The 26404-nt window shown below is 48.4% G+C and overlaps 1 protein-coding gene across 1 annotated transcript in view; it reads left to right on the top strand.

Annotated features, from left to right (window-relative positions):
- Window positions 1–26404, top strand: part of ITGB3 (integrin subunit beta 3) — a 54791-nt gene that overhangs the window by 10838 nt on the left and 17549 nt on the right. Inside the window, exons 2-10 of the mRNA XM_047081664.1 lie at window positions 6658–6743; window positions 14242–14437; window positions 15560–15812; window positions 17377–17539; window positions 18169–18330; window positions 20827–20922; window positions 21348–21437; window positions 22140–22274; window positions 23731–24160. Of these exons, the coding sequence (XP_046937620.1) occupies window positions 6658–6743; window positions 14242–14437; window positions 15560–15812; window positions 17377–17539; window positions 18169–18330; window positions 20827–20922; window positions 21348–21437; window positions 22140–22274; window positions 23731–24160 (1611 nt within the window). The remainder of the gene's footprint in view (window positions 1–6657; window positions 6744–14241; window positions 14438–15559; window positions 15813–17376; window positions 17540–18168; window positions 18331–20826; window positions 20923–21347; window positions 21438–22139; window positions 22275–23730; window positions 24161–26404) is intronic.

The raw sequence follows: 26404 nt of genomic DNA, 5'->3' as shown, positions 1-26404 counted from the left end.
CCACTGGTTGAAATTGTCCATTTTTGTTGTAAGTTTTTGTTTTTGTTTTTGCACTAAAATTTGAGCTCCACAAGACTAGGGGGCTTGTTTCGTTCCACAATATGTCTCCAGTGCCTAGGAGAGCGCCAGGCACAGGTAGGTGCTTCATGAATAGTTGTTGAGTAAATGAATGAATGAACACCAACACCACTGATGTATATTAATATAAAAGTATAAAGCTGAAGTGGCCATGTTCCTATTATCTATAGATGGATTAACCATAGCAACATTTTCATTCCAGAATGGCTTTTTTTTTTTCTCAATCACGTAAAGTATTTAAGGGCAGTGTTTCTCAAAATCGTGTCATATATGCTATAGAAATGCAAAACCTTTTTGTATGATCTTCTTAGGGGTGCTACAACTGTGGGGCTTAACGCAATGAACTTTATTCTAGTCTCCCTGGAGCCTAGAAAACTGGAGGCAAGGTATCAGCAGGACCCTGCTTTCTCAGAGACTCTGGATAGAATCCTTCCCTGCTGCTTCCTGTCTCCTGGTGGCTGGTACTCTGGCATTCCTTCGCTTCCAGTTGGATCACTCCGATCTCTGCCTCTGTCATCACATGGCATTTTCTCTGTATGTTTGTCTTCACATGGTGTCTTCCCCCTGTAAGGACATCAGTCAGGCTGGGTTAGACCTCCCCTAAGGACCTTATCTTGGTTATATCTGCAAAGATCTTGTTTCCAAATAAGGTCACAGTGGTAGGCACTGGGGGTTAGGACGTCAGCATATTTTTCTGGGGGCACAGAATTCAACCCATAACACATTTTAATATTGGTAGAGGCAAATTATACACAAATGCCTTCTGATGTCACATGCCATATTTAACGAACTGTGATGCACTTTTTTAAATCTCTGAAATTATGGTACATCCTACATCCATAGTCTTAGATATGGTGAAATGTGGAAATTTGGATTTCCTGCCATTTTGGGTGATGCTTCCTGGAGCTTTATGCTCAGAGGTGCGTGTTACCTTGAACTTCACTTTTCCCTTCCCCTTCCCCTTCCTTAGATTACTGAGCTGCTGCTACATGTAATGAAGGAACAAAAATAAAATAGACTTTCCTAGCAGATTGCTCTAAGAAAGCTCTAGAGAAACTTGTGGATCCATATGGCAGTTAGCATGAGATGTTTTGTTCTTGGATGACTCACTCAGCCAGGTGACTGCAATGGAAGATCAGGCCCCGCCAAGTCAGCCGGTGTCCCCGTGGACCTAATTGGGAAGTGACTAGTCAAAGGTCAGTGGCAGGGCTGGAGAGCCAGGCCAGACCTCCTTTCTGGCAGATAGTAAGACAGTCCGTAGTGTACGCAGTGTGGATCACCCTCCCTTCCCACTAAACACCTCTCCTTTTGACTCAGCCCTTTCCTGAAGCACCCTGGCTTCACTAGGGTGGCCCATTCCTGCATTCTGGCATCCTGGCTCATTGGACAGTGTGTCCTCAAAATAGCTCTCATTGACGCATTATGACTTCCACTTGTTCCAACTCCCTTCCTGGTTCCTCTTTTTTCCCCCATTTTCCCCATCCTTTGTCTCTCTTCTGGTTTTGTGAATTGGGCTGACGTGCCAAACCACAGCCTTTCCTTCCACTGCTTTTCAGGCAAACTTCTTGGCGGTCTTGTCTATATTTTCTTTCTTTCTTTTTTAATGCTTATTTATTTACTTTGAGAGATAGAGAGAGAGAGAGAGAGAGAGAGAGAGAGAGATTGAATCCCAAGCAGGCTCCAAGCCACCAGCACAGAGCATGACGTGGGGCTCGATCTCACGAACGTTGAGATCATGACCTGAGCTGAAATCAAGAGTTGGATGCTTCACCGGCTGAGCCACCCAGGCGCCCCTCTCTCTGTTTTCTACTTGGCCTTCTCCTCTTGGCCATCCCTCCTGGACTGGATTTTCGAACACTAATATTCCTGGCTCCATTTAGAAGTTAGATCTGACAACTGATCGTTTTACTGTAGTCTGATGCTTTCTGGCTCTGTGCTCCCACCACCCCCCTGTTCAGGGCATGCTCAGCAGTGTGTCTAGTGTCGTGTAGAAGAGTGGCTTCAGCGAAAAAGTAAGAAGAAAGTAAAACATTCACCTGCCTCAAACAGCTTGGGACTCAGGATGAAAACAGCAAGGACAAAAACGACAGCCACTGTAGCAGCAGCAGCAGCCTTTAGGGAGTGCTTCCTGTGTGCCAGCCCTTTGTGCTCAGAGTTTGACAGGGACTTGTTTCATTTAATCCTTGCAGCCACCCTGTGAGGACCAGGGCCCTGTTTGCTTGCTCTGGCTAAACCATCAGAGGAAATGGGTGGTGGGGTTGCTGATTGTTTTCAGCGACAAAGTTCCGATGAAGATTGCCACTTCTCTGGCAGGGCTGAGTCTGGGCCCTTGAGGCTGAGCAAGAACACAGGCCTTATGAATGGCTGGAAACAGAGGCCCAAACTCCTTCCACATGTTCTGGAGGGAGGGGTGGTCTCAGAGCTGAAGCTCATTGAATCAGCGTGGCCCAGGCGCAGAGACTTCTGATGAGTCAGTCACTTTTAGCCACTGCGATCCGGGGAACCTGCCTTTGGTGGTAGGTCTTGGTGGGGGGTATTGTGGGGGGAATCACTGGTTCTCATGAAATCAACCTATGATTCACTAAGAGAGGAAAGGGGAACAGGCTCTTATGACTCCCTGGGCATGACTTCCTAAAGAACAGATCCCAGCAGCTTGTCTCATCCTCTGGGGTCATGGGCTGCCCATTCACCGGGAGGGAGCCTGCTGTTATTTATTTCCCATCTGGCAAGGCTTTCTATTGTGGCTATTGAGTCGAGGGCTCCTAGGCAAATACATGCTAATTGGAGAGTGAATGGTTGGAAAAATGGGTAGCCTGGGGAGAGTTTTCAAAAATAATTGGAGGTGCCCATACCTCCCATGGTCCTCTTCTCTAGTCTCACTCTTCCTGAGGTCTCCCCCTGCCTCTTCCCCCCAACCCCAGTGAAAATCGATGGCATTTATGTCTGGAGTTACCCCCCTGATGCTGATTCCCATGGAAACTTTGAGAAGGGAGACAGAGACCTAAAACATTTTGAGCTATGCTTCCAGTAAGGCAGTAAAGGTGGGGGGGGGTGTGTGTGTGCTCACATCTGGCCAGGGAAAGAGCCACCGTGAGCTGAGACATGGCCAGGCAGTCCTTGCAAGGGGAGGCCTCCTGGTTGCCTCGTGGATTCTGAACTGTGAGGTCTTCTGAGGCCAGCAGCTCCTGGCTAACTTCCTTCCATTATAGACAATGCGTGGCTGAGGGCTGCCCCAACTCAGAGGTGGCCTTGGTAGCTCAGGGCCAGGCCGGGAGCCACTGCTGTGATTCCCACGACACGGTCCTCGCGCTCGCTCAGTGAGAGTGTCAGTCAAGTCAGAGCCTGGGGCCCAGAGGTTCCTCATGGGCTGGTAGCGGCACCCCACTTGGGGAACTGTGGATTTGGGAAAAGCCTTTGAAAGTTAGACTCGAGCTCTGAGGAAGTCTGGGGCTTCCAGGATTCCACATGTGATGCTGGTGTTTTTAGGAGAACAGTGGAAGTTTAAATTGTCACAGGCACTGTTTCAATGCATTTGCATGTTTTATAATGGAACTCAATGCATAATTTGGAGACATGAGCTCGGTTGCTTAAAAACACAAAATATAACTGATCCAGGCTAGTGCCTTTCAATTTGCTCCACTGTATATCTATGGAGCATCTCCTGTGAGCAAGGATCGGGGCTGGACGGGACTGGATGGGGCTGGACGGGGCTGGACGTAAAATCTATTGGGTGGCAGTGTTGTTAAGATAGATAGATGAACAATTGTAACGTTAGGAGTTACGAGTGAAGAAACAGGCTAAGAGGAGATGCATACTCTCCCAAGGCCACGTTAGCAGTGGTGACTCAACGAGGACCGCAGTCTACTGATTGCACGCTTCCCTCTTCTGTTAGCTCCCTCCGCCCCCTGGTGAGGCCCTGAGATGGATATCGGTAAAACGTAATTTTTTAAAGAGGTAAAAGTACGTTACCATACAAGTGTAACACGAACATGTGTCAAAGATTTTATTCAGCTTAATTAATGAGGGAGTCAGTTTAATTCAAAAGAAAATTCAGGGAAGGGAGGGGCGCCTGGCTGGCTCAGGGCATAGGACATGCAACTCTTGATCTCAGGGTTGAGAAGTTCAAACCCCATGTTGGGTGGAGAGATTAATTAAAAATAGTTTAAAACAATCTTTAGAAAATTCAGGGAAGGGAGATTTATAGTTGGTAGTTGAAAGGAACGCTGAAATCAATTACCTAATATTTTCGAAATTGGTTAAAGGCAATAAAACCAGACAGAAATCATTTGCATTGCTGTTGGATAAGAATCATATGCACTGTTATTATCAAGAATCATTTCTTTTTGTTTGTTTATTTTTATTTATTTTGGGAAAGATACAGAGAGCAAGCAGGGGAGGGGCAGAAAGAGAAGGAGACAGAATCCCAAGCAGGCTCCATGCTGTCAGCGCAGTGCCCTGTGCGGGGCTTGAACTCACAAACCATGAGATCATGACCTGAGCTGAAATCAAGAGTCAGACACTTAACCGACTGAGCTATCCAGGCACCCCAAGAATCATTTCTATTGTTACTGGTTTTCTACAAGTTAACCTCTACTTTTATAGAGTTCTAAAATGTCCTAATCAATAGAAGCCAAACAAAGGTATGCACTCCTAGAAAATCAGATAATCCCTAAGTATGGTGGGTCTACCTGTCAACACTGGATACAACAGATAACAATGGATAATTTTTCTTGACAATATTCTGTGTGTGTGTGTGTGTGTGTGTGTGTGTGTGTGTGTATACACACATTTTCTGGGTATGTTTTGTCTAGGTGTTGGAAGGGAGTTCAGACATGTTAAAATAGACTTGAGACATTCAGCTTGATAGGAAGTTTTGGGGGCACTGGGAAAACAATTTTTTTTTGATCAGTCTGATTTCCCTAAAAATAGATTTGCTGGTCTTACCAGCTGGGAGCAAAGGGACTACTTTAGGAAATTGGATGAAGGACCTGGGTCATGGAGAGGAATGTATCTTCCTCAGTATGTTCCTTACATTGGAAAAAGCCTTCCTGGGGACCACTGCGGAAGGGAGGAGGTTTACCTGGCTGAGCCCAGAAAGGCTGAACTAGGGAAACAGGGAGGATGAGAGCTTCCGCCCAAGCCAATGCCTGGGGTTTGCTTCCTGGCTAGGCTTCTCTGGATTATTTCGGTCTCGGTGGTGGTCTCTGCTCTTCCCCCTCCCACCCCACACCCCAGGCTTTTCTCTGTCCCATGACAATGTGAAAACTGTTCACATTCAAATGGCATTTTGTCACATGCCCAGTACTTCTCCTTCACCTCCCTAAATTCTTTGCACAAATCCTGTGAGGTGGGTGTTACCATTTCATAAAGGTTAACTGAGCAGCTCAGTTAGTCCTGGTACAGCTAGTAAAAGGAGCATTCAGAAATTCAAATACAGGGGTGCCTGGGTTGCTCAGTCGGTTAAGTGTCCGACTCTTGATTTCGGCTCAGGTCATGATCTCGTGGTTCATGGATTCAAGCCCCACATCGGGCTCTGCTCTGACAGCTCTGACATCGGGCTCTCCCTGCTTGGGATTCTCTCTCTCCCTTTCTCTTTGCCCCTCCCCTGCTGTCTGTCTCTCTCTCTCTTTCAAGATAAATACATAAAAACTTTTTTTATATGTTTATTTATTTATTTATTTATTTATTTATTTATTTTGAAGGAGAGTGAGAGAGACAGAGCACAAGCGCGGGAGGGGCGGAGAGAGAGGGAGACACAGAATCCAAAGCAGGCTCCAGGCTCTGAGCTGTCAGCACAGAGCCTGATGCAGGGCTCGAACCCACGGAGTGGGAGATCACGACCTGAGCTGAAGTCAGATGCTCAGCCGACTGAGCCACCCAGGTGCCCCTGAATATGAAAACTTAAAAATTAAAAAAGAATTCAAATACAGGCCTTCCAACTCCAATTCCTGCTCTTCCAGCTTGTCTCACTCAGCCTTTTCTGACATTTCTGGCATTCTCCCTGGACCATTCTACACCCTGACACCTTGATATATGTATTGGGAGTCTTGAGAGGGCTTCAGAAGATTTGCTTTGTCCTGGAAGGCCAGTGGAACACTGCCTGGCAGTGACCCCCACCGTTGCCCCCCACCATATTTAGGCTGTGTGTTAATGTTAGTGCCTCAGGGCCTGGGATCCCCACGTAGTGGCTATGAATCTGTCACACGAATAATTGGAGAGAGGGCACACTGCATTGCTCTGGGCCTCAGATTTTCCTGTGCACAATGTGGGTGTCAAACCAGTTGTTAATGAAAGCCTTTCCATCTGTTATGATCTGACACTGTGGGTCCATCTTGCTCCAAAGCTTGTCATCACTGGGGCCTCTTCAGTGAGGGTGGCGATGAGTTTCTCCTGACCTTTCTCGTTCTCTTTCCTCCTTACCAAACAGCCTGTGTTTGGTGAATGTCTATGGTATGGTCAGACCTGCTGTGTGCATCTGAGAGCTATACATCTGAGCATCTGGGGAAGTTGGGAAGGATGGGGCAGGCCAGTTACCCTGTCAGGCCAAGTCGGTTGCTAACGCCTTTGTCTCCTTTGCAGTGTCCAACATCTGTACCACACGAGGCATCCACTCCTGCCAGGAGTGTCTGGCTGTGAGTCCTGTGTGTGCCTGGTGCTCAGATGAGGTAAGGAGAGGACATCTGACCTTCCTTCTTAACCCAGGCTTCGCTGCTTTTGTGCAGGAATGGACCCATAGGGTTATCTCCTCCCTGCTAAGTACACAAGCCCCGTGTCCCTTCTGAGCAGAACTAGAAGGAAGCCTTCAAATTGGTAGATGTCAACGTGAGCTGTCATGGGGTTGTTGCCGGGAACGCCGTCCAGACTCTGCGGTGTGGCCCCCAGCACGAGCCAATGTGGTCAGGCTCCTGGCGTCACTGTAGCCATTGTCTCCCTTTGCCACACTTTGATTGCTTTTTTGTTGGGGTGGAACACCCCGGGAAAGCAGGGTATCAAAAAGAGAGGCAGCAGAGGGTTATTGGTATAGAGGGGATGCTGGCATAAAAACATCCTAGAGTTTTTAAAAGACCGGTAAAAGAAGAATCTTACACTTAACGTGACAGCGGTGGGGGACGTTCAGTCAGAAGATCTTTTCTCTTCCCTTTTCCTCTGTGATGTCTGGACCCCCGCAGCTTTACCTGCTCCTCTCTCTCTTATTTTCCTCCTTCCTTCCCTCGCTTAGGTGTCAATGAGGGAAGGCGCTGGGCCCATTTGGTGAGGATACAAGGGTGACAGGAAAGGGTTAGCTGTGTCTAGGCAGAGGGTTTGTTGTGTCTGGGGCCCTAGGGAATGAGTGTGTCTGAGGGAATGGCTATGTTTGTGGCTGGGACGGGAATTTGGAGCTGGTGAGAGCTGGGGGGTGAGTGTGGCTGGAGGGATTCCAGTGATTACAGACCGAGACTGAGTCATTGGCCTGGCCCCCGGCAGGTGTTTACCTGAACTCCTGGCCTGGCTGCTTCCCCACTACCTGAGGCGCCCTCTCTGTCACCACAGCACCTCTCTGCCCTCTGCAGTTTTCTGACTGCTCTAACCCAGCCTCCTCGTCCCTTTGCTTCTCTTCCTGATCTGCTGAGTTTCCTAAAAAGGCAACCTCCCTGGCAGGCTGGTGGGGGTGTGGGGAGAGAGAGTGGGAGCTGGGAGGCTGTGTTTATCCTTAGACAGGAGGACTGCCAGAGCTGCGGGGGCCAGCCCAACACACTACTTTGCCTCCGTACAGTTCAGCACAGGAACTGCTTCCAGAGGCAGCTGCCCAACATCTGGGCCACATTGACTTCATTTAGCGAACGAAACATTCCCTGGGGCTGGGAGGGAGAGGTGGGGAGGGGGCGGGTGAATCCATCCCCCCTCCCCCCACCCCCACAGGTTCTCCACCCCTCTGGGCTGAGCTGGCTGTTCCAGTGTGATGGGGCCTCCTCCCTTGTCCTTTGCCATATCCTCCTTCCCTTGGTTGCCATCATAATATCACTCACCCGCTCTTGTAAGGAAGTTGGAATTCTGCAACTGCATCCCAGAAGAAGGGAGAGCTGGATGGGGCGGATGCCTCCTTCTTGGATTGGGTGGCCTGAAGCTGGCTGGAGCAGATGGGTAGCCAGGGGAGGAGCCCTAGTGTCGCTCAAAGGATGCTCCCATCCCCTTTCCCTCCTTTTCAACCCAAAGTGAGGGAAAATGAAGGCAACTGTGGCCAAGAGGCATCTGGGGAAAAAGAAAACATATTCTTGGAGTGTCCATCACCCCTTTTGCTCTGCATAAGGACATGCCCTGTAGCTGAGGTATGTTGAGGCCGAACCGGACAAAGCCTGTAGGTCATGTGACCAGATTTTGGAAATGCAAGTGCAGAATATTTATGGATGACCGTGGTGAATTTTGTCTCCTGGGGCAGACCAGGGGAGGATGGGGGGAGCGGGAAGGTGAGGGTAGGATCAAAGCATAAGGTAGGACCTGCCTAGGAATGGTGGTGGTGGTGGGGGGGATGGGGTGAGTCAGAGAGGAAATGAGTGTATCAAGGACCAAAGAAAACTAATGAGTAGAAGTAGAAGGTCCAATAAGATATTCTCTGGGAGAATGGAATATAAACAGGAAAGTGGGGGAGGCCAAGGGGTTAGAGAATGACTACAACTATCTCTGAGAAAGGGGGAGGAGGGGAGGAGAGATAGCGGAGGAGCCCAGTATGAGGCAAAGTGTGTCAGCCAGGGAGGAGTGGGGGGTGGGAATCCCAGCCTGTAACCTGAACACGACTGCTGGTGGTGGTTGTTTTTTTTTTTTTTTTTTTTTGCCCGAGGGCTTCCCCTACACAGGCCAAGTTTAACTGCTGAAAGTGTCTTGGCTGTCGGCTTAAAAACCCAGAAGTGAACCATCTGGGCCATTTTGTATGTGACTTGTTGAATAATTGACCCTAGAGGGCCCTCTGCCTCTGCCTCCCTTACCTTAGCCATTGCAGGCAGGGTTGGCAGTGCCTGGAAAAACAACTGGTTGGGCTCAGCTTTCCCTTGGTCCTAGAGGACAGCAGCTCTGGGTGTGTATCGCAAGTGTTTGGCCGGGTAATAGGAAAACATAGCCAAAGTGGATGAGTGCAGTTTTGGGTCCATCTGCAGAGGGTGTGTTCCTGGAGGATTGGATACTGATACGGGTGGGGGCGGTGTACTGTCTCTGGGATGTGAATGTAACAAAGAGGCCAAGCTCCCCCAGAGATTCAACTCATGGTCTCGGCCTCCATGGCGCCATGTTGGAATCTAGAACCTTCCAAACTTGCCTCGTTGTAAGAACCACCTGGGGTGCTTTTTAAATATAAAGGTTCCCCGGATGGGTCCTGGACCTTTTGCACCAGCATGGGCTCTTATAGTAGCAAGTTTGGCAAATACTCCTGATCAAAGGGGCTGATCACTGGGGTCATGGTCGGTGGAGGTGGATGGAGTTAAGGCAGCCAGCTAAAATTCAAGACACCCAGTAAAATTAGAATTAAATAACAAATAATTTATAATGTAAGTATGTCCCAAATATTTGCTATATTTGGCAACTCTAAGTAGAGGGGAGGTACTAGAAATTCTTCTGTAGTCCTGAGTTTGCATCAGAAGGTGGACCAGCTGACACTCAGCCTGACAACCGAGGATGAAAGAAGAGGAATGGGTTTGGGTTTAGCTAAGTCGAAGACTCCAGTAGAGGTGACTTATTTTCTTCTCTGCATCTGTCGGGGAAAGGTTTGAGGCTACTATTGAATTCTTTTTCAGTCGCATTATAATTTTGTTCTCACTTCTCTGCTGCTTTTTCTTTCTATTTTTCTTTTAATCTGGAGGGTAAATGTTCATCTTGAGAGTTTTGCTAAATGTGTTATTGTAAAAATAAAGGTATAATATTGAAAGTGCTCCCCTTCCCATAAACAGTGGGGTATGGATACCAATAACATAAGCTAAAGTGCTTTTCTTTTCCTCTCCTTCTTTCTGTCCCTTCCACACTTTTGCCACTGTATGGTCAAGCGATTTCTTGTCCTCACTGGATGTCAATCAAGAAAACAATGTTAATTTATTTGGGTTGGAGGCATTTGGTAGAAAAGAGTCACCCTCTTTTTTTTTTTTTTTAACTTTATTTGAAAGAGAGAAAGAGAGCGAGAGAAACATTGTGTGTAGGGGAGGGGTTGGGAGCAAGAAAATCCCAAGCAAGCTCCGCTCTGCCAACGCAGAGCCTGATGTGGGGCTTGAACTCATGAAACTGTGAGATCATGATCTGAGCCAAAGCCAAGGGTTGGATGCCTAGCCAACTGAGCTGCCCAGGTGCCCCCCAAACAGTCACCTTCTATTTGCATTTATTGGTTTATATCATATCAAAAGAATTTGAGTATATTTGACTTGTATTGAGATTTTTCATATTTTGAAAGCATTTCGTGCTCACAGTCTTATTTTATCCCCTGACCAAGCCTGTGAGAGAGGTAGCATAATGAGAGTTATTCATGCTGTACTTTCCCAGTTTCCAAATCAGGATGAATGAAGAATAGGACTAATAGCATGCATCAGTCTCCCAGGAGAGGGAGGGGATTCGGCTCACAGAGCATGTGGGCTGGAACCTCCCACCCCTGTGCTCAGGATCTTCCCCTGGGTCTTGGTTATTTCTGCCCTTTTTGTGTCACGTCCAGTTTCACCAGGAACTGGAACTTTAACCTTCGTCCTCCCTCCTTTCAGTTTTTTTCTCTGAGTAACCTAGAGACATTCCTTCTACCTTCCTAATCTGGGTTATTAAGAAAGGGAATGTTGCCCAAGTGTGTTGAGGTCACCACCTTGGTATCCTCCCGGGACAGGAGGCTCTCTGGGAGAGCGTGGCTGAAGGGCCCGCCTGTTATGTTCCTGACCTCTGATGTCAGTGACCGCAGAAGGAGGGAGGGAGACAGTTTTTGTTTGTCAGTGTTTCTATTTCTAAGGAAATTCATAACAAACCATAAGGACTATCAGCAGGGCTTAGTACTTCAAACCTTCTCGTAATAAGCACTGTCATATTGGGAAATGGGCAGTCAAGAAACCCCGCCTTCAAGGGTGCAGCTTAAAGACCCACGAAGGCCTTGCTGCTCTCCTTCAGTTCCCTGGTCTCCCCTTTGCTCTCTCCTTTGGCAAATGTCTTAGTACTGGAAAGGGTCAGCTCCTCCATGCATCTTGGTCTCTCCAGTCATTGCCTTTTTTGGAAGGTTTTCTCCCTGGGGCTTTGCGGGTAGCTGGGCTCAGAGATAAGGTAGGGAGCACTGTGAGCAGGAGGATGTTTTCTGGGGGAGAGGGGTTGGGAGAGATGTGCAGGGGCAGCCAGAGAAGATTGGGCACAAAAACTCCAAGTGCCCATAAGTTCACCCCGCCATCTGTCCTTGGCCAGGGCTGGGAGCGGAGAGGACATTTTCATCTATCCCAGAGATTTGGAGGATCTGTGATGTCCCCGTTGGAATCTTTTGGGCCAAGAAGGTTAAGTCCTTTGCACTGTTTCCCACTGCTGATGTCATTTAATCACCTCATACTCATGAAGCTGAGAGGGAAAGAAGGAAGCTGCCAACTTCCAGAAGCTTTTTCCACTTTTTGCCTGGGCCAGGATGGTCCTCATTCCATTTCTCTTAGTCTATTCAGGCAGCTATAACAAAAATACCATAGGGGGGCCTGGGTGGCTCAGTCGGTTAAGCGTCCCTTGGTTTTGGCTCAGGTCATGATCTCACGGTTTGTGAGATCGAGCCCTGCATCAGGGTTCTCTCTCTCTCTTTCTCTCTCTCTGCTCCCCCCCCCACCCATGCTAACTCTTTCTTTCTCTCTCAAAATAAATAAATAAACTTAAAATACCACAGGCTGGATGGCTTGAGAACAAACATTTATTTCCCATAATTCTGGAGGCTGAGAAGTCCAAGATCAAGGTACCAGCAAATTTTGTGTCATAGTGGCTGTCTTTTTGCTATGACATGGCAGAAGGGGCCAGGGAGCTCTCTGGGACCCTTTTTCTTAAAAAAAGTTTTTTCTAATGTTTTATTTATTTTTGAGAGAGAGAGAGAGTGTGTGGGGGGCACAGAGAGAGGGAGACACAGAATCTGAAGCAGGCTCTAGGCTCTGAGCTGTCAGCACAGAGCCCGACACGGGGCTCAAACTCATGAACTGTGAGATCACGACCTGAGCCGAAGTCAGATGCTTCACTGACAGAGCCACCCACGTGCCCCATGGGGCCTTTTATTAAGGGCACTACTCCCATCATGAGGGCTCCACATCAAGACCTAATCACCTCTCAAGGCCCAACCTCCTAATACCTTGGGGGTTAGGGTTTAACATGTGAGTTCTGGGGGGGATACAGACATTCAGTCTATAACACTATTAGTTTCATGTTTTCCTCCACATGGGGAAGACTTTCAGTCTATCAGGCAAGGGCTGGGCATGAGAGGGAGAGAGACTTCAAGCATCAGGAGGAGTTTTAGGCTACAGAGTCCTGATTTTTTGAGTATGGATGGTTCCTTGTGGCCACATCCCTCCCTTGGCAATATGGCTACTAGTCACCTGCAGGGGCTAAGGAGGCAGAACATTATCTATCCTTCCCACACCAGCCACATCCCCATCCTGCATTCTGTTCCCTACCCGGGCATTCTCAGGTGTGACTCTTCCCAGGACTGTCGCTTCCACACTCCTGTTTCTCTGCCTTGTTCCTCACTCTATACAGAATTTAATACAAACTATCACTTTAAGAGGATAATTACAGTCAGATAATCTAGTTAGACCTCTCTTCTGCCATTCTTAGCTCTGTAACTTTGGGCAAGTTACTTAACTTCTCCAAGCCTTAGATGTCTTTCCTGCAAGATCGGGTTCCTCATTTGTGAAGCCTCCGGACCTCAGGTTTTTCACTTATAAAATAACAACAGTTCCAGCACGAGGGAGCTGTGTCCACATAAAGTGCGTGTCGCTGTGCGGGATATGCGGTGAGTTCTCAGTTAATGTTAACACCAGTTTTTCTGGGATATTGGTGCGGGCTGTTCAGCTGACTTCTGGAAATGGTTGTGAGAGGGAGTGGGTAGGGATGGGGGTGAGGATTGAGGGCCTGAAGGCCTAAATATTGTGAAATAGGTCCAGGGAAGGGCTTTCCGGCTTTCCGGCCAGTTCTCCCAACCTGGCAAGGAGCCCTCCTGGATCTGTGCCCACACAGTGCTGGCTAAATGTGCTGGACGTCAGGGCAGGAAGGAACTGAAAACACCATGTCACCTGACCCCCTCGTCCCACAGGTGAGGAAACTGAGGCTCAAAGGCGTGAAATGACTTATCTGGGGTCACGTGCTCATTAGTGGTAGACCTAGGATTGAGCCTGTTTCCTGATTTCTTTCCAGTGCAGCATGCCCCCCACTCAGTACTCCAGTGTAGACACACACCGAGCTTCCGAGGGCCGTGGGATATACGCCAGGGTTTTTGGAAGGGCGCTCAATGCCCTGTGTCCAGGGTAAGGGAGGAAGCTTAAAGTGATAGGGGAGGCTCTGGTCAGTGCCTGGCATCATGGGATTTGCCCCAGCTTGTGGAGTTTATTTATAACCGACTTATCCAGGAACTATTTATAGAGCGTCTCATAACAATAGCTACCTTTTATTGAGCACTTATCCTCGGGCAGGCACTATACTCTGTGTTTCATGTGCATTGTCTTATTTAGTCCTGCATAACATCCCTGTGTGGGGGGCTATTATTATCTTCACATGACAGCTAAGGAATCGAGGCATGGAGAGCTTCCGTGACTTGCCCTCGGAGCCAGCTAGTAAGAGGCAGTGCTGAAGAGTCTCTGCCAGTCTACTCCTGTGCTCTGTACTTTATTTAATACACTGATGGTTGAGATCCTCTACATTGATTTCTGGGACTCATGTGCGGGTTGCATTTCTGTTTGAAAACTGCTGGTCTAACAGGCATCCTACTCTACTGGCCCTCTTCCTAGCTATCAATCCACCAACAGGCGCTCGCCCAGCACTTCCGGTGCCTCAATTTCCCTCTTCTGTACAATGGGCTATCTTAGGAGGGACCACCCGAGTTCATTTATGCTGGTTTAGCTCCGGAGTGCTGGGTAAACTCTAGGCTGTTGGGAGTTGGCAAAGCCTGCAGGACGCAGAGAGCCACATGGCTCTGACCACAGGGCCTCACCTTGGGCTCTTGTCTTACAGGCCCTCCCTCTGGGCTCGCCCCGCTGTAACCTGAAAGAGAATCTGCTGAAGGATAACTGTGCCTTGGAGTCCATCGAGTTCCCCGTCAGTGAGGCCCGCATCTTAGAGGCCAGGCCCCTCAGCGACAAGGGCTCTGGAGACAGCTCCCAGATTACTCAAGTCAGCCCCCAGAGGATTGCGCTCCGGCTCCGGCCAGGTAGGGATGGGGCTCTTTCTGGGGAGAGATCCTGGACAGATGGGCACAGGGTACAAGGTGGAGGCCTGAACCTTGGGAATGTAGCTCACGATGGAAATGGGGTGGGAAGAGAAAGATGTTGGGGGCGGTATGGGCAGGAGAACAGAAGAAAATGAAAGGTATTGGGACTTCAAATCAGAAAGATCTGAGTTTGAATCTTGACTGCCCCATATATTAGCTATCTGACCTTGCGCAAGTTACTTAACTCTTCTAAGATAGTAGGAACTGGAAAAAATGTTTATTTCTTCTTTTCCCAATGCTTGTTTTACCTAACTTACAGCTTTGTGTTGAGGCTCCGATGAGATACAAAATGAGAAAGTAATCTGTAATTGTAAGCCCCCTTTCCAGGTAAGATTAGGGCAAAGTCATGGCGGCAGATAAAATAGGGGCAGGAGACTTTCGGGGGACAAGGATTAGGCTGAGACAGGCTTTTTGAAGCATTGATTTAGACTCTCCAATTACATCAAGAAGAATTTTACCAAGTACCCTCTTCATGCAAGGCATGTGTTAGGTGCTAGGGGGTTCGGAGGAGGGTGGGACATAGTTCGTGCCTTTTACAGAGTTGAAAGTGTTGTGACTGCCAGAACCTCTGTGACCCTTGGGACCTAGAGGGTTAGACAGATGGGCATTTAGAAAGGGTGGAGAATTTTAGGTGGAAAAAAAAAAAGAGGTTAAAATAAGAGGATTGGGGTGCCTGGGTGGCTCAGTTGGTTAAGGATCCCACTCTTGATTTTGGCACAGCTCATGATCTCACAGTTGTGGGATCAAGCCCCGTGTCTGGCTCAGCGTGAAACATGGAGCCTGCTTGGGTCTCTCTCTCTCTCGCTCGCTCTCTCTTTTTCTCTCCCTCTGCCCCTCCCCTGCTCATTCTCTAAATAAATAAATAAATAAATAAATAAATAAATAAATAAAATAAAAGGATCAAGAATTGTAAGAGGAATAGAATTAGGGGGAGAAGAGAAAGGACCAGGGCTTTCCAGTCTGGTTTGATCAAGAAGTTACTCAATCCCAACTGTGTCCAACCCACTTATTAAGTCTCGGAGGGGGAAAAGGAGAAAAACAAACATCCCTCTTGCCTTCCAGATGATTCGAAGATTTTCTCCGTCCGAGTCCGGCAGGTGGAGGATTACCCTGTGGACATCTACTACTTGATGGACCTGTCTTACTCCATGAAGGATGATCTGTGGAGCATCCAGAACCTGGGCACCAAGCTGGCCTCCCAGATGCGCAAGCTCACCAGTAACTTGCGGATCGGCTTTGGGGCTTTTGTGGACAAGCCTGTGTCACCATACATGTACATCTCCCCTCCAGAGGCCCTCAAAAACCCCTGCTATGAGTAAGTCCCTCTTCGAGAAGCCAGGGCAGCATCACTTGCCTTTGTCTCAGGCAGGTGCAAGTTCTGTTGCCTGTTTCTAGCTCTGGGGTAGATTCGTTGGCTGCCGTCTGGCCAAATCCTGTCTCTTTTCTACCTTGGTCTTCCTGTCTGGCAGGTGAGCTGGCCTGTTGATCCGGAGCATTGTGGCAGTAGAATCCAAGGCTGTTTGGAGTGTAGTAACTGCCAAAATCTTTGTGACTCTTGGGAAGAGGATTAGACAGATGGGCATTTAGAAAGGGTGGAGAATTGGGGCACCTGGGTGGCTCAGTCGGTTGAGTGTCCGACTTTGGCTCAGGTCATGATCTCACAGTTCGTGGGTTTGAGTCCTGCATCGGGCTCTGTGCTGACAGCTCAGGGCCTGGAGCCTGCTATGGATTCTGTGTCTCCCTCTCTCTCTGCCCCTCCCCGGCTTGCACTCTGTCTCTCTGTCTCTCTCTCTCAAAAATAAAATAAACATTAAAAAAAATTCAAAAAAAAAAAGAAAAAAGAAAGGGTGGAGAATTTCCAGAAAGAAAACTCATCAGCTTCTTGGTCTTGTTACAAAGAAGTAGGAGACAAGAGAAAACCAGAGGGAAAGGAGATAAAAAGTAGAGAGAAATTTATGGATGAATAAATAGAGGAATTATAATTTCAGAAGGATTGATTCCATTGTCTCCTCATCATCAAGGTTATGAGTACTACAGAGTTAAAATGCAAGGGGGATTAAGTCCTGGAGGAATACGAAAAGAGTGGAAATGATATTTACTGAACTCTCTAATAGTCTGAAAATTGATATGTGTGTTTCTGTTGACACTTTGGCTTATAACTGAATGGCTTATTTAATTGGTAAAGACCCTGAACATCCATGGAGTGTAATCATTTCAAAGGATGGTTACTGAGCCAGACAATGGATGAATTTACCTTTTCATTTTCAGAGTTATACGAGGTACCCTTTTAGACTTTCTGTCTGGGTTGTTAAGTTCCCCAGTAAAGATGTCAGCCATCAGTTAAACTGTTGGTTGGTTTAGTCTGGTGCAGATCTATCAATTTGTTGGTGGTTCACGGATATGAAGTTGTTGATGAGCTTTTGCTTTATTGTTGTGTCAGTGTTACCTTGGAGAGGTGTTAAGTCCAAGGTGATGGTAACAACTGGAGCCTCACTCTGATATAAGCGCTTTCCATGAGTCAACTCATGGAAGCCTCACAATAACTCTTAGGAGATATGACCTATCATTTTGACCCTCTCATTTTGACCTATCATATGACAGTCTCATGGCTAGTAAGTGGAGGAGCTGGGACTTGAACCCAGGCAGACTGGTTCCACAGCTCACTATCTTATCTTGGAGGCCAGCTGGAGGCAAAGCCACCACGATGACTTGGGTCATTAGAGGGGTTTGGAGTCTGAACAGTCTGGGTAGCGGCGGTTGTATGGAATCGGCCTGGGCCTTGTGCTACCCATGCTTGTCTCCCCCTTTCTCCCTCTTACTCCTCATGCAGCCTTTTCCAGTTAGGGTTTCTGCTTCAATTATCTCCCTCCCTCCACCAGTATGAAGAACACCTGCTTGCCTATGTTTGGCTACAAACATGTGCTGACACTAACTGACCAGGTGACCCGCTTCAATGAGGAAGTGAAGAAGCAGAGTGTGTCGCGGAACCGAGATGCCCCAGAGGGTGGCTTTGATGCCATCATGCAGGCTACAGTCTGTGATGTGAGTTTGGACGGCAGGGAGTGGCGGGTGTGGTTGGCGTAGATTAAAATGGGGAAGAAGGTGGTCCAACTGTGGGGGTTTCTGTGCGAAATAAGAGAGAGGAACAAAGAGTTTTGTATAGTATGAGCAGTACATTTCTCCTGTTATGCAGCCTTTGTTTGGATCGTTCCCTGGCCAGAGCAGACGTTTTTCTGAACCTCAGTGATCCCAGATGTTTTCTGGGAAGAGCATCTTCCCACCTTTTCTAGAAGGGTGTCAGAGTCAAGGCTGGATTAGCTGAACCTTAGCAAAGCGGGCAGGTGTTCAGTTGGGATTTCTCTAGCCCAGCCCAGCTCGTACTTGCTGGTGGCTTTCTAGATGGGCCATGTGATTATCACTGGAAAAGTTATGTTTGGAGTTGAAGTAGGTGTCTTTCAGCTGCCTGAACTAATCAGCTGAGACTCTTTTCCTAAGAGACAGAAACCTTCAACTTGGAAAAGCTCTGGCTTGTGTTCTGAGGACTGGGACTGAGGCCCCTCTTTGGGACGACTTGTTCAGCCCTTCACGCATGGAAGTCCTTGAATCTTTGTTTTCTACCAATGATGTGGCTTGAGTTGCTTTCTTTCTTTTGCTTTTTTTTTTTTCAACAGGAGAAGATTGGCTGGAGGAATGATGCCTCCCACTTGCTGGTGTTTACCACTGATGCCAAGACCCATATTGCGCTGGATGGAAGGCTGGCAGGCATTGTCCAGCCCAATGATGGGCAGTGCCACGTTGGCAGTGACAACCATTACTCTGCCTCCACTACCATGGTGAGATTCTTGGTACCACCTATGGTCCCAATTCACTCTGGCCAAGGCTGCCCTAACCCAGGCAGAGTCTTTGTGTGAATGTGGAAATGGCGGCACTTCCCCTGGGCAGGGTGCAAGGCTTGTTTCAGCCTGTCTTCCCGCTGCCCCCCATACCAACTGGACACCCTCACCCCCGGTATGGCCTGCACAGACATTATAAGTGGTCCTGGCTGTGGCGTTGTCGCCACCACCTCCCCTGCCTCCAGCAGCAGAAGCAACAGCAGCGGCAGCAGCATGGCATCCAGAATGGACCCAAAGGACTTTTGCAGGTCCAGCTGGGAAGTGGGCCTTCCTGTCTACTGTGCACAGATTAGCCTCTTCTTGGAATACCGGGCTCACTTGTGATTATTGGAAGAAGACAGAGGAAAAAGAGACAAAGATCATCTGAAGAATGGCGATCTGTTCCTGTGAGGAAAGGTTAAAGGGACAAAAAGGAAGAAGGTGAAAGGATGATGTAGCTGATACAGAAGACGACTTCTTCTAAGTAGTTTTCTATGGCCTTAGTAGGTCAAGTAACAGGAGAGGATACTGATACCTGGGCATCTGGGGGGAGGTGTGAACTCTACGTCTCTTAAAGACAGTATAGCCCCTCCTTGTCTAGGTGGCTTAACGGTACACCTGTGTAAAGGCGGGAGTTCCCTGCCCCCGCCCCCACCCCCAAGCTGGATGATCTCATGAGTTCTCTGCAAGGTCTAGGATCCCAGGGACATATTCGCAGTTCACCAGCATCTCCATTGTGGCTTGGGTTCTTTGGTGTCAGCCATGTCCAAGTGGGCAGGACCGGGCACTGGGTGAGTCAGTAATCATTGACACCTAATGTATGCAAGGCACCTTACCAGGGGCTGAGGGGGATAAAGGGACTACGTAAGGTCCTACCCTTTTTGGTTTAGTTGAGGAGACGTGCTACCAATAATACAAGATGCATGATTGATTAGTGTGCAGTGGGGTAGCACGCTCAATAAGGGCTTTAGGTATTCAAAGGGGGAAAGCTCATTATGAACTGGGATAGTCAAGGAAGGACTCCCAGAGAAGGTGGGACCTGAGCTGGGTCCTAAGGAAGGAGGAGGGTTACCAGAAAGAAGGCCAGTCCATGGCGGGGAGGGGGGGGGCAGCTCAGTGGTCAGTGGAAGAGGGAGAGAGGTATATGTCGTGTGGACCAGAAGGCTGAGACCACGTTGGGGAGGATTACGCATGCCAGGCTGAGGCATTTGTCAGTAGTTGCAAAACAAGAAGAAGCTTCAAAATGGGGCTTGACACATGCTGGATGGAGAGCAGTGGGTAGGGAGACTCGGAGTTCTGCCTTGCAGCTCCCTCCTTCCTTCCCATTCGTCACCCGCCCCTCTCTCCTCGGAGCCCCAACATTCCCTTGCGATGCCCCTCTCTGCACTTCACTTTGTGTCGTATGTACCTGGCTTCGGCACTAGACTCTGAGCTCCTTGGCAGCAGAGACTGTAATATGTGTATCATTCAATGTTTGTTAAGCGAATTAGTGGGGGGGGAAAAAACGAGGCCTGACAACTAACTGGTATGAATGCATCAAAGTCCAGTAGGAAGAAAGATGCTTGGTTTCCTTTCTTCCTTTCTTTCTTTCTATGCTTATTTATTTTATTTAAAAAAATTTTTTTTAATGTTTATTTATTTTTGAAGGAGAGAGAGACAGTGTGAGCGGGGGAGGAGCAGAGAGAGAGACAGAATTGGAAGCAGGCTCCAGGCTCTGAGCTGTCAGCACAGAGCCCGATGCGGGGCTCGAACTCACGGACCGTGAGATCATGACCTGAGCCGAAGTCGGACGCTCAACCGACTGAGCCACCCAGGCACCCCTATGCTTATTTATTTTAAATGTTTTATTTATTTTTGAGAGAGAGAGAGAGCGCGTGCGTGCGCATGCATGTGTGGGGTAGGGGCAGAAAGATGGAGACAGAGGATCAGAAGTGGGCTCTGTGCAGACAGCAGCAAGCCTGATGAGGGCCTTGAACTCACAAACCATGAGATCATGACCCTGTCAACCAACTGAGCCACCTGGGTTCTCTTTAATGTTTATTTATTTACTTTGAGAGAAAGAGAGAGCACACGCAGTGTGCAGGGAGGGGCAGAGAGGGAGGGAGGGAGTGAGAATCCCAAGTAGGCTCCACGCTGTCAGTGCAGAGCCTGATGCAGGGATCAGTCTCATGAACTGTGAGATCATGACCTAAGCCAAAATCAAGAGTCGGACACTCAACCAACTGAGCCAGCCAGGTGCCCTGAGATGCTTGGCTTTGACCAGCCTTTGCCTCTTCATCTGTCCCTGGAGTTCACAACTGGGTTTGTGTTGCCATTTAGTCCATTGCCTCACATTGATCATGGCGTGAAAAGGTTTAAGCACCACCACCGTCTGGGCCACAGCCCAAATCAGCCAAATTCTAAGGTGTAGAATTCAGGTGAATTCTTAACTGACTTCCACATCCTGCCATTTTACAGGATTATCCCTCTCTGGGGCTGATGACCGAGAAGCTATCCCAGAAAAACATCAATTTGATCTTTGCTGTAACGGAAAATGTAGTCAGTCTCTACCAGGTGACTGTGCCTTCAGGGATTTCGGGAGTGGGGTCTGTATTGGGTGGAGCTGTCTCTGGGAACCCAGGCACACTAGCGCGGGCCATGCTTCCCAACCAGGAAAGCCCCTCCTCCAGCCTATTCCCAGGGGCAAATGGTTCCTTTTTATGGTCTCTCTCGTCCAACCTTGAACCTCACGGGATGGGTGTGTTGGTGTTTGTGGTGCTGGAGGGGAGTAATTTATTGGGGGAGAGGGGTGTGAGAAGTTCTTTATAATTTTTCTCAGGGCTGCAAAACTGCTATATTTGTTCCTGGAAGTGACAAGTAAAATATCCCATCCTTCCCTCAATCTTCGTTTCAAGACCCTCATTCTGATTTGGGGAGGGCTTTTGAGATCACCCTCTTCATTTAGTCAGCCTTGCACATCTCTCTGTCTTACCTTCTAGAACTATAGTGAGCTCATCCCAGGGACGACAGTGGGGGTTCTGTCTGCCAATTCCAGCAACGTCCTTCAGCTCATTGTTGATGCTTATGGGGTAAGTGTCTTGCACTGGGGTTGGGTCTGCTAAGAATCCACCTCACTTGGCATTCCCCAGGAGGGAACGCAGACTTTGGAGTCCTGGATGTGAGTTCACTATGCAGCCTTCACTGCCTTCCTCTTATTCTTCTAGAGGCTGGCTGATGGCCAGCACTGGGAGGAATGCAGCCTTCTGAGAGGGAAATGGCTCAGAAAGAAATGCCAGGGAGTGTCAGGAGCAGTGGGTGGAAGAGCTTAGAGAAGGTGGAAAGGAAAGAGAGGTTGGGGATGGTGATGAGGAAGGACAGGGTGAGGGATAGGGCTCCAACAATAGAGAGAAGAGGGAGCTGAGCCAAGGGGAAGATGAGGTTGGTTAAAAATTAGGTAAAAAAAAGCTACTATCCAAGGTGACCAGTGCTAGCCCTCCCTTTTTGCATGTCTCTGAGGCTTGCAGGAGGGTGTGGCTGGTTTAGATTTTACCCAGATTCAACTAGACACCAGGGGGGACAGAGAGAGAGAGGAGCAGGCCTTGGGCAGGAAATATTGTAAGAAATAGGCTCCTAAGGATGCTCTCCTCTGGCAGCTTCTAAGCAAACCCCGGCACCCAGCACTGCCGCGGTGAGTCCATGGCCACCTGATATTTTACTTGGGGTGGAATTGGTTCCTATCTACTTCCTCTCGGCTCATCTCCTTAACCTTCTCTTGCCCCCTTTCTGCTCAGAAAATCCGCTCTAAAGTAGAGCTGGAAGTGCGGGACCTCCCCGAGGAGCTGTCTCTATCCTTCAACGCCACCTGTCTCAACAACGAGGTCATCCCTGGCCTCAAGTCTTGTGTCGGACTCAAGATTGGAGACACGGTGAGGTGGGCTGGGCTGGGCAGGGGCTGAAGCTTCAGCTCTGACCCTGGCCTGTGCCCCTGAGCGTCTGTGGGCACCCCTTCCGTTCCTCCCCTGCACCTTCTTCCCGAAGGTCATTACAAGTTGGATATAATGGAGCTTCCAACCTTTTCCTCTGAGACTCCTGTTGTCTAAACTTCTCCGCTACGCGGAGATTTTTTAAAAACTTGCGTTTAGCTTACCTCTGTTTGTTTACACACAGTTGATTGCAAATGAAAATATTTCTTACCTTTGGCCCAGTCTCCAGCCTCCCCTACGGTAATACCTGTCTTTCCTCTACGATGTGAAATGGCAGTCACATCTACAGATAGTTGCTGAGCACCAACTTTGTGCCAGGCATCATTCGCTGCTGGAGATTCAACAGCAAATGGAACAGGCAAAAATACCAAATACCCACTGTCATAGACTTCCAGAACGCAAATGTTCATTTTGCCCCTCAAGTCCCTCCGTGGCCTCTATGGCTTTCTTTCCTTACTGGTTCTCTTCTGCTTCTGCCGATGGGGGGAGGGGTTGGTGAAGAGGGAGGGAAGCAGAAAGGGGGATAGCTATGTCTCTATCACCGGTATCATCTGTATCTCTATCATCTGTATCTCTGTCATCTCTATATCTAGGTCATCCATCTGTCCGTACACCTATCTATATTCTAGAACATGTGCACATATCCTGTCTAAGAAATATTGGCCGGAAAGGTGTTTGACTGCACAAGTCATGATGTACTATATGGAAATTAAACAGTAGATCCTGAGCCTTTGGTCACTGTGTGGCATCGTGTGGTGCCATATAGTGCTTTGTGTGTCTGGCTGACTGATCTTGTGTATAATCAGTCCAGCTCGCTTCGTTGGCCAGAGAAGAATTTTTATAAGATCACAGGTTCTGTTCTGCTTGAGCTGGCTTATTTCACGGGTGGAATTAAAACACACACACACACACACACACACACACACACATATCCAGGGGCACCTGGGTGGCTCAGTTGGTTGAGCATCCAACTTCAGCTCAGGTCATAATCTTGTAGTTCGTGAGTTCGAGCCCCACCTCAGGCTCACTGCTGTCAGTCTGTCAGCGCAGAGCCTGCTTCAGATCCTCTGTCCTTCTCTCTGCCCTTCCCCCACTTGCAGTCTCCCAAAAAATAAATATATATTAAAAAAAAAAAAAAACCAACCTCTCTCCTGACTGTAAATTATGTCTGTGCACCCAACCAGATATAACTGGACAACTGTCCCCAGGCTTTTCTTTTTGCTTTGCAGACCTTGGTCATTTGGAGGCTGAGGAACTCCAGGTTGCTGGGGGATGAGACACCCAGTTTGGATATTCCCCGGGCAGGGCAGGGCGGGGCAGGGCGGGGCTTCTTTCCCTCCAGGGCTGGAGTGATAACAGGGTGCGCCTGTGTTTGAATGCGGTCTTCCTTTCCACCCAGGTGAGCTTCAGCATTGAGGCCAAGGTGCGAGGCTGCCCGCAGGAGAGGGAGAAGTCCTTCACCATCAAGCCTGTAGGCTTCAAAGACAGCCTCACCGTTCAGGTCACCTTCGACTGTGACTGTGCGTGCCAGGCCCATGCTGAGCCTTACAGCCGCCGCTGCAACAATGGCAACGGGACCTTTGAGTGTGGGGTGTGCCGCTGCGGGCCCGGGTGGCTGGGGTCCCAGTGCGAGTGCTCCGAAGAGGACTACCGCCCCTCGCAGCAGGAAGAGTGCAGCCCCCGGGAGGGCCAGCCCGCCTGCAGCCAGCGGGGCGAGTGCCTGTGTGGCCAGTGCGTCTGCCACAGCAGTGACTTTGGCAAGATCACGGGCAAGTACTGCGAGTGTGATGACTTCTCCTGCGTCCGCTATAAGGGGGAGATGTGCTCAGGTGAGTGAAACTGCACACCCTCCCGCCCCTGTACCCGCGCACGCTCGCTCGCACATCCACAGCCTCTGGAAACTTAGGCCGGGGCTTAGGTGGGCACAGGAAGGCCCAGCAGGCAGAGCCGAGTGGATGGTCCTTCCACTCCAACGGCAGAAGACAGGAAGGAGGTTCTCTGTAATTCCGCTCTGCTCCCCGCGTCCTTGCTCCTGGGGTACACAGCGGCAGTGAGCCTCTGCTCTCCTGGAGCATGGGAATGAGCGGGGGAGCTTGAAGGTGAAGACCGTTATTTTCTTTTCTTCCACCTGCCATTCTGCTAATACTTTAAATCACTGGCTCTTGATCATTTCAAGGATGCGGAACAACTCCCTTTTTAGGTTAAAAAAAAAAATCTCTGGCTGCTGGTAATTAGATTTTTAGTAGTTACAGATTCGGAAACTGCATGGTATCAGAATACGTAGTAAAGTTGGTAGTAATTATTTTACATGAATTTGTCTTTTCATGACAAGACTTGGAAAATAGTAAAAAAGCAAGGCAATGGAGCACGTTTAACAGCCAATACACTCGGAACAATGAGTGGAAAATCATAAGCTCTTTTTACATGCTGGCACTATTTTGTTATCGCTATTGGCACTATAACGTTTTGGATTCTAGATCTGTGCTGTCAGATATAGTAGCCCCATGTGGCTATTTATTTGTAAATTAGTCACATTGAATTATAACTTAAATAAATTTAAGTTAAATGAAAAATGAGGGGCGCTTGGGTGGCTCAGTAGGTTAAACCTCTGACTGCACTGCCAGGGTATTGACTGCCTAGAGCCTGCTTGGGATTCTCTCTCTCTCTGCCCCTCCCCCATTGGAGGTTTTTGTTTTTTTTTTCCCTTTCTCTCAAATGAACTTAGAAAAATTAAAAAAATAAATGAAAAATGAAAAATGAAAAATTCATTTCCTCTGTTGCTCAGGAGCTCCACATGGCTCGTGGCTGGCATGCTGGACAGCACAGACATGAGAAAGGATTGCCATTGAGAGGCCCAGCCTGCAAACTGGGGGTTACGATTTTGGCTCCTTCTACCTGCAGGATACCGAGTTTTTGTCCTTCTCATTACAAAATTCAGTAGAGTCTTGAGGCCCACTGAAAATCTCAACCTGGTCTTTCCTTGCCCTAAAGACTGCTCCTAGGCTACTTCCCCAGCTAGACCAAGTGGAACTAATGTGAATGTCGTCTGTATGTGCTGACAATACTCGCAGAGGCAACTAGGCAGCCTGAGTAGTTCCTGGGGCACTGGGGATAGGTTTTTGCTGGATTATGGTCTCTGAGGCTTGATTCCTCTTGTGACAGAGAGATCAAAGACATTTGCCAGTTGTTTAGGATTGGTTTATGGGTGTGTTGTGTGGTGAATTAACACAGATTATAATTGGCTTCTTTGGTGATCAAATCTATGGCGCAGATTGGCTTCCTTTGCAATGGGGCTTAAAGGAGCCGAACTAATCCAACCAGATGTTCACTTTAACATCTGTCTTTAAGAAAGCTTGATTAGAAAGGGCTGCCAGTGTGGTTCAGATGGTTAACTGACTCTTGATTTCGGCTCAGGTCACAATCTCAGGGTTTGTGAGTTTAAGCCCCACGATGGGCTTCTCGGTGCCACTGTGGAGCTTGCTTGGGATTCTCTCTCCCTTTCTCTCTGCCCCTCTCCTGCTTGAGCTCGCTCTCTCTCTCAAATAAATAAACTTTAAAATTTATATATATATATATATATATATATATATATATATATATATATATAAAAGAAAGCTTGATTAGAAAGGTAAATCTCTGTCATTCTTTAAAAAAAAATTAAAAAGGGGGCACCTGGGTGGCTCAGTTGGTTAAGCATCCTACTTCAGCTCAGGTCATGATCTTGCAGTTTGTGAGTTTCAGCCCCACGTCGGGCTCTGTGCTGACTGCTCAGAGCCTGGAGCCTACTTCAGATTCTGTGTCTCCCTCTCTCTTTGCTCCTCCTGTGCCCATGCTCGGTCTCTGTCTCTCAATAAGAAATGTTAAAAAAACAATTTGATTCTAAAAAAACTTAAAAAAAAATTTTTTAATGTTTATTTATTCTTGAGAGGGAGAGAGAGAGAGAGAGAGTGAGCATGAGTGAGGGAGGGGCACAGAGAGAGAGAGAGACGGAGACACAGAATCCGAAGTGGGCTCCGGGTTCTAAGCTGTCAGCACAGAGCCCGACATGGGGCTCGAACTCACAAACCATAAGA

The sequence above is a fragment of the Lynx rufus genome, unplaced genomic scaffold, assembly GCF_022079265.1.
Source record: "Lynx rufus isolate CCGP_SWC_20201006 ecotype Redwood Valley unplaced genomic scaffold, mLynRuf1.p SCAF_18, whole genome shotgun sequence".
NCBI lineage: Eukaryota > Metazoa > Chordata > Mammalia > Carnivora > Felidae > Lynx > Lynx rufus.
Note: the sequence above shows the minus strand (reverse complement) of the source record. Positions and strands in the feature narration are given on the sequence as shown.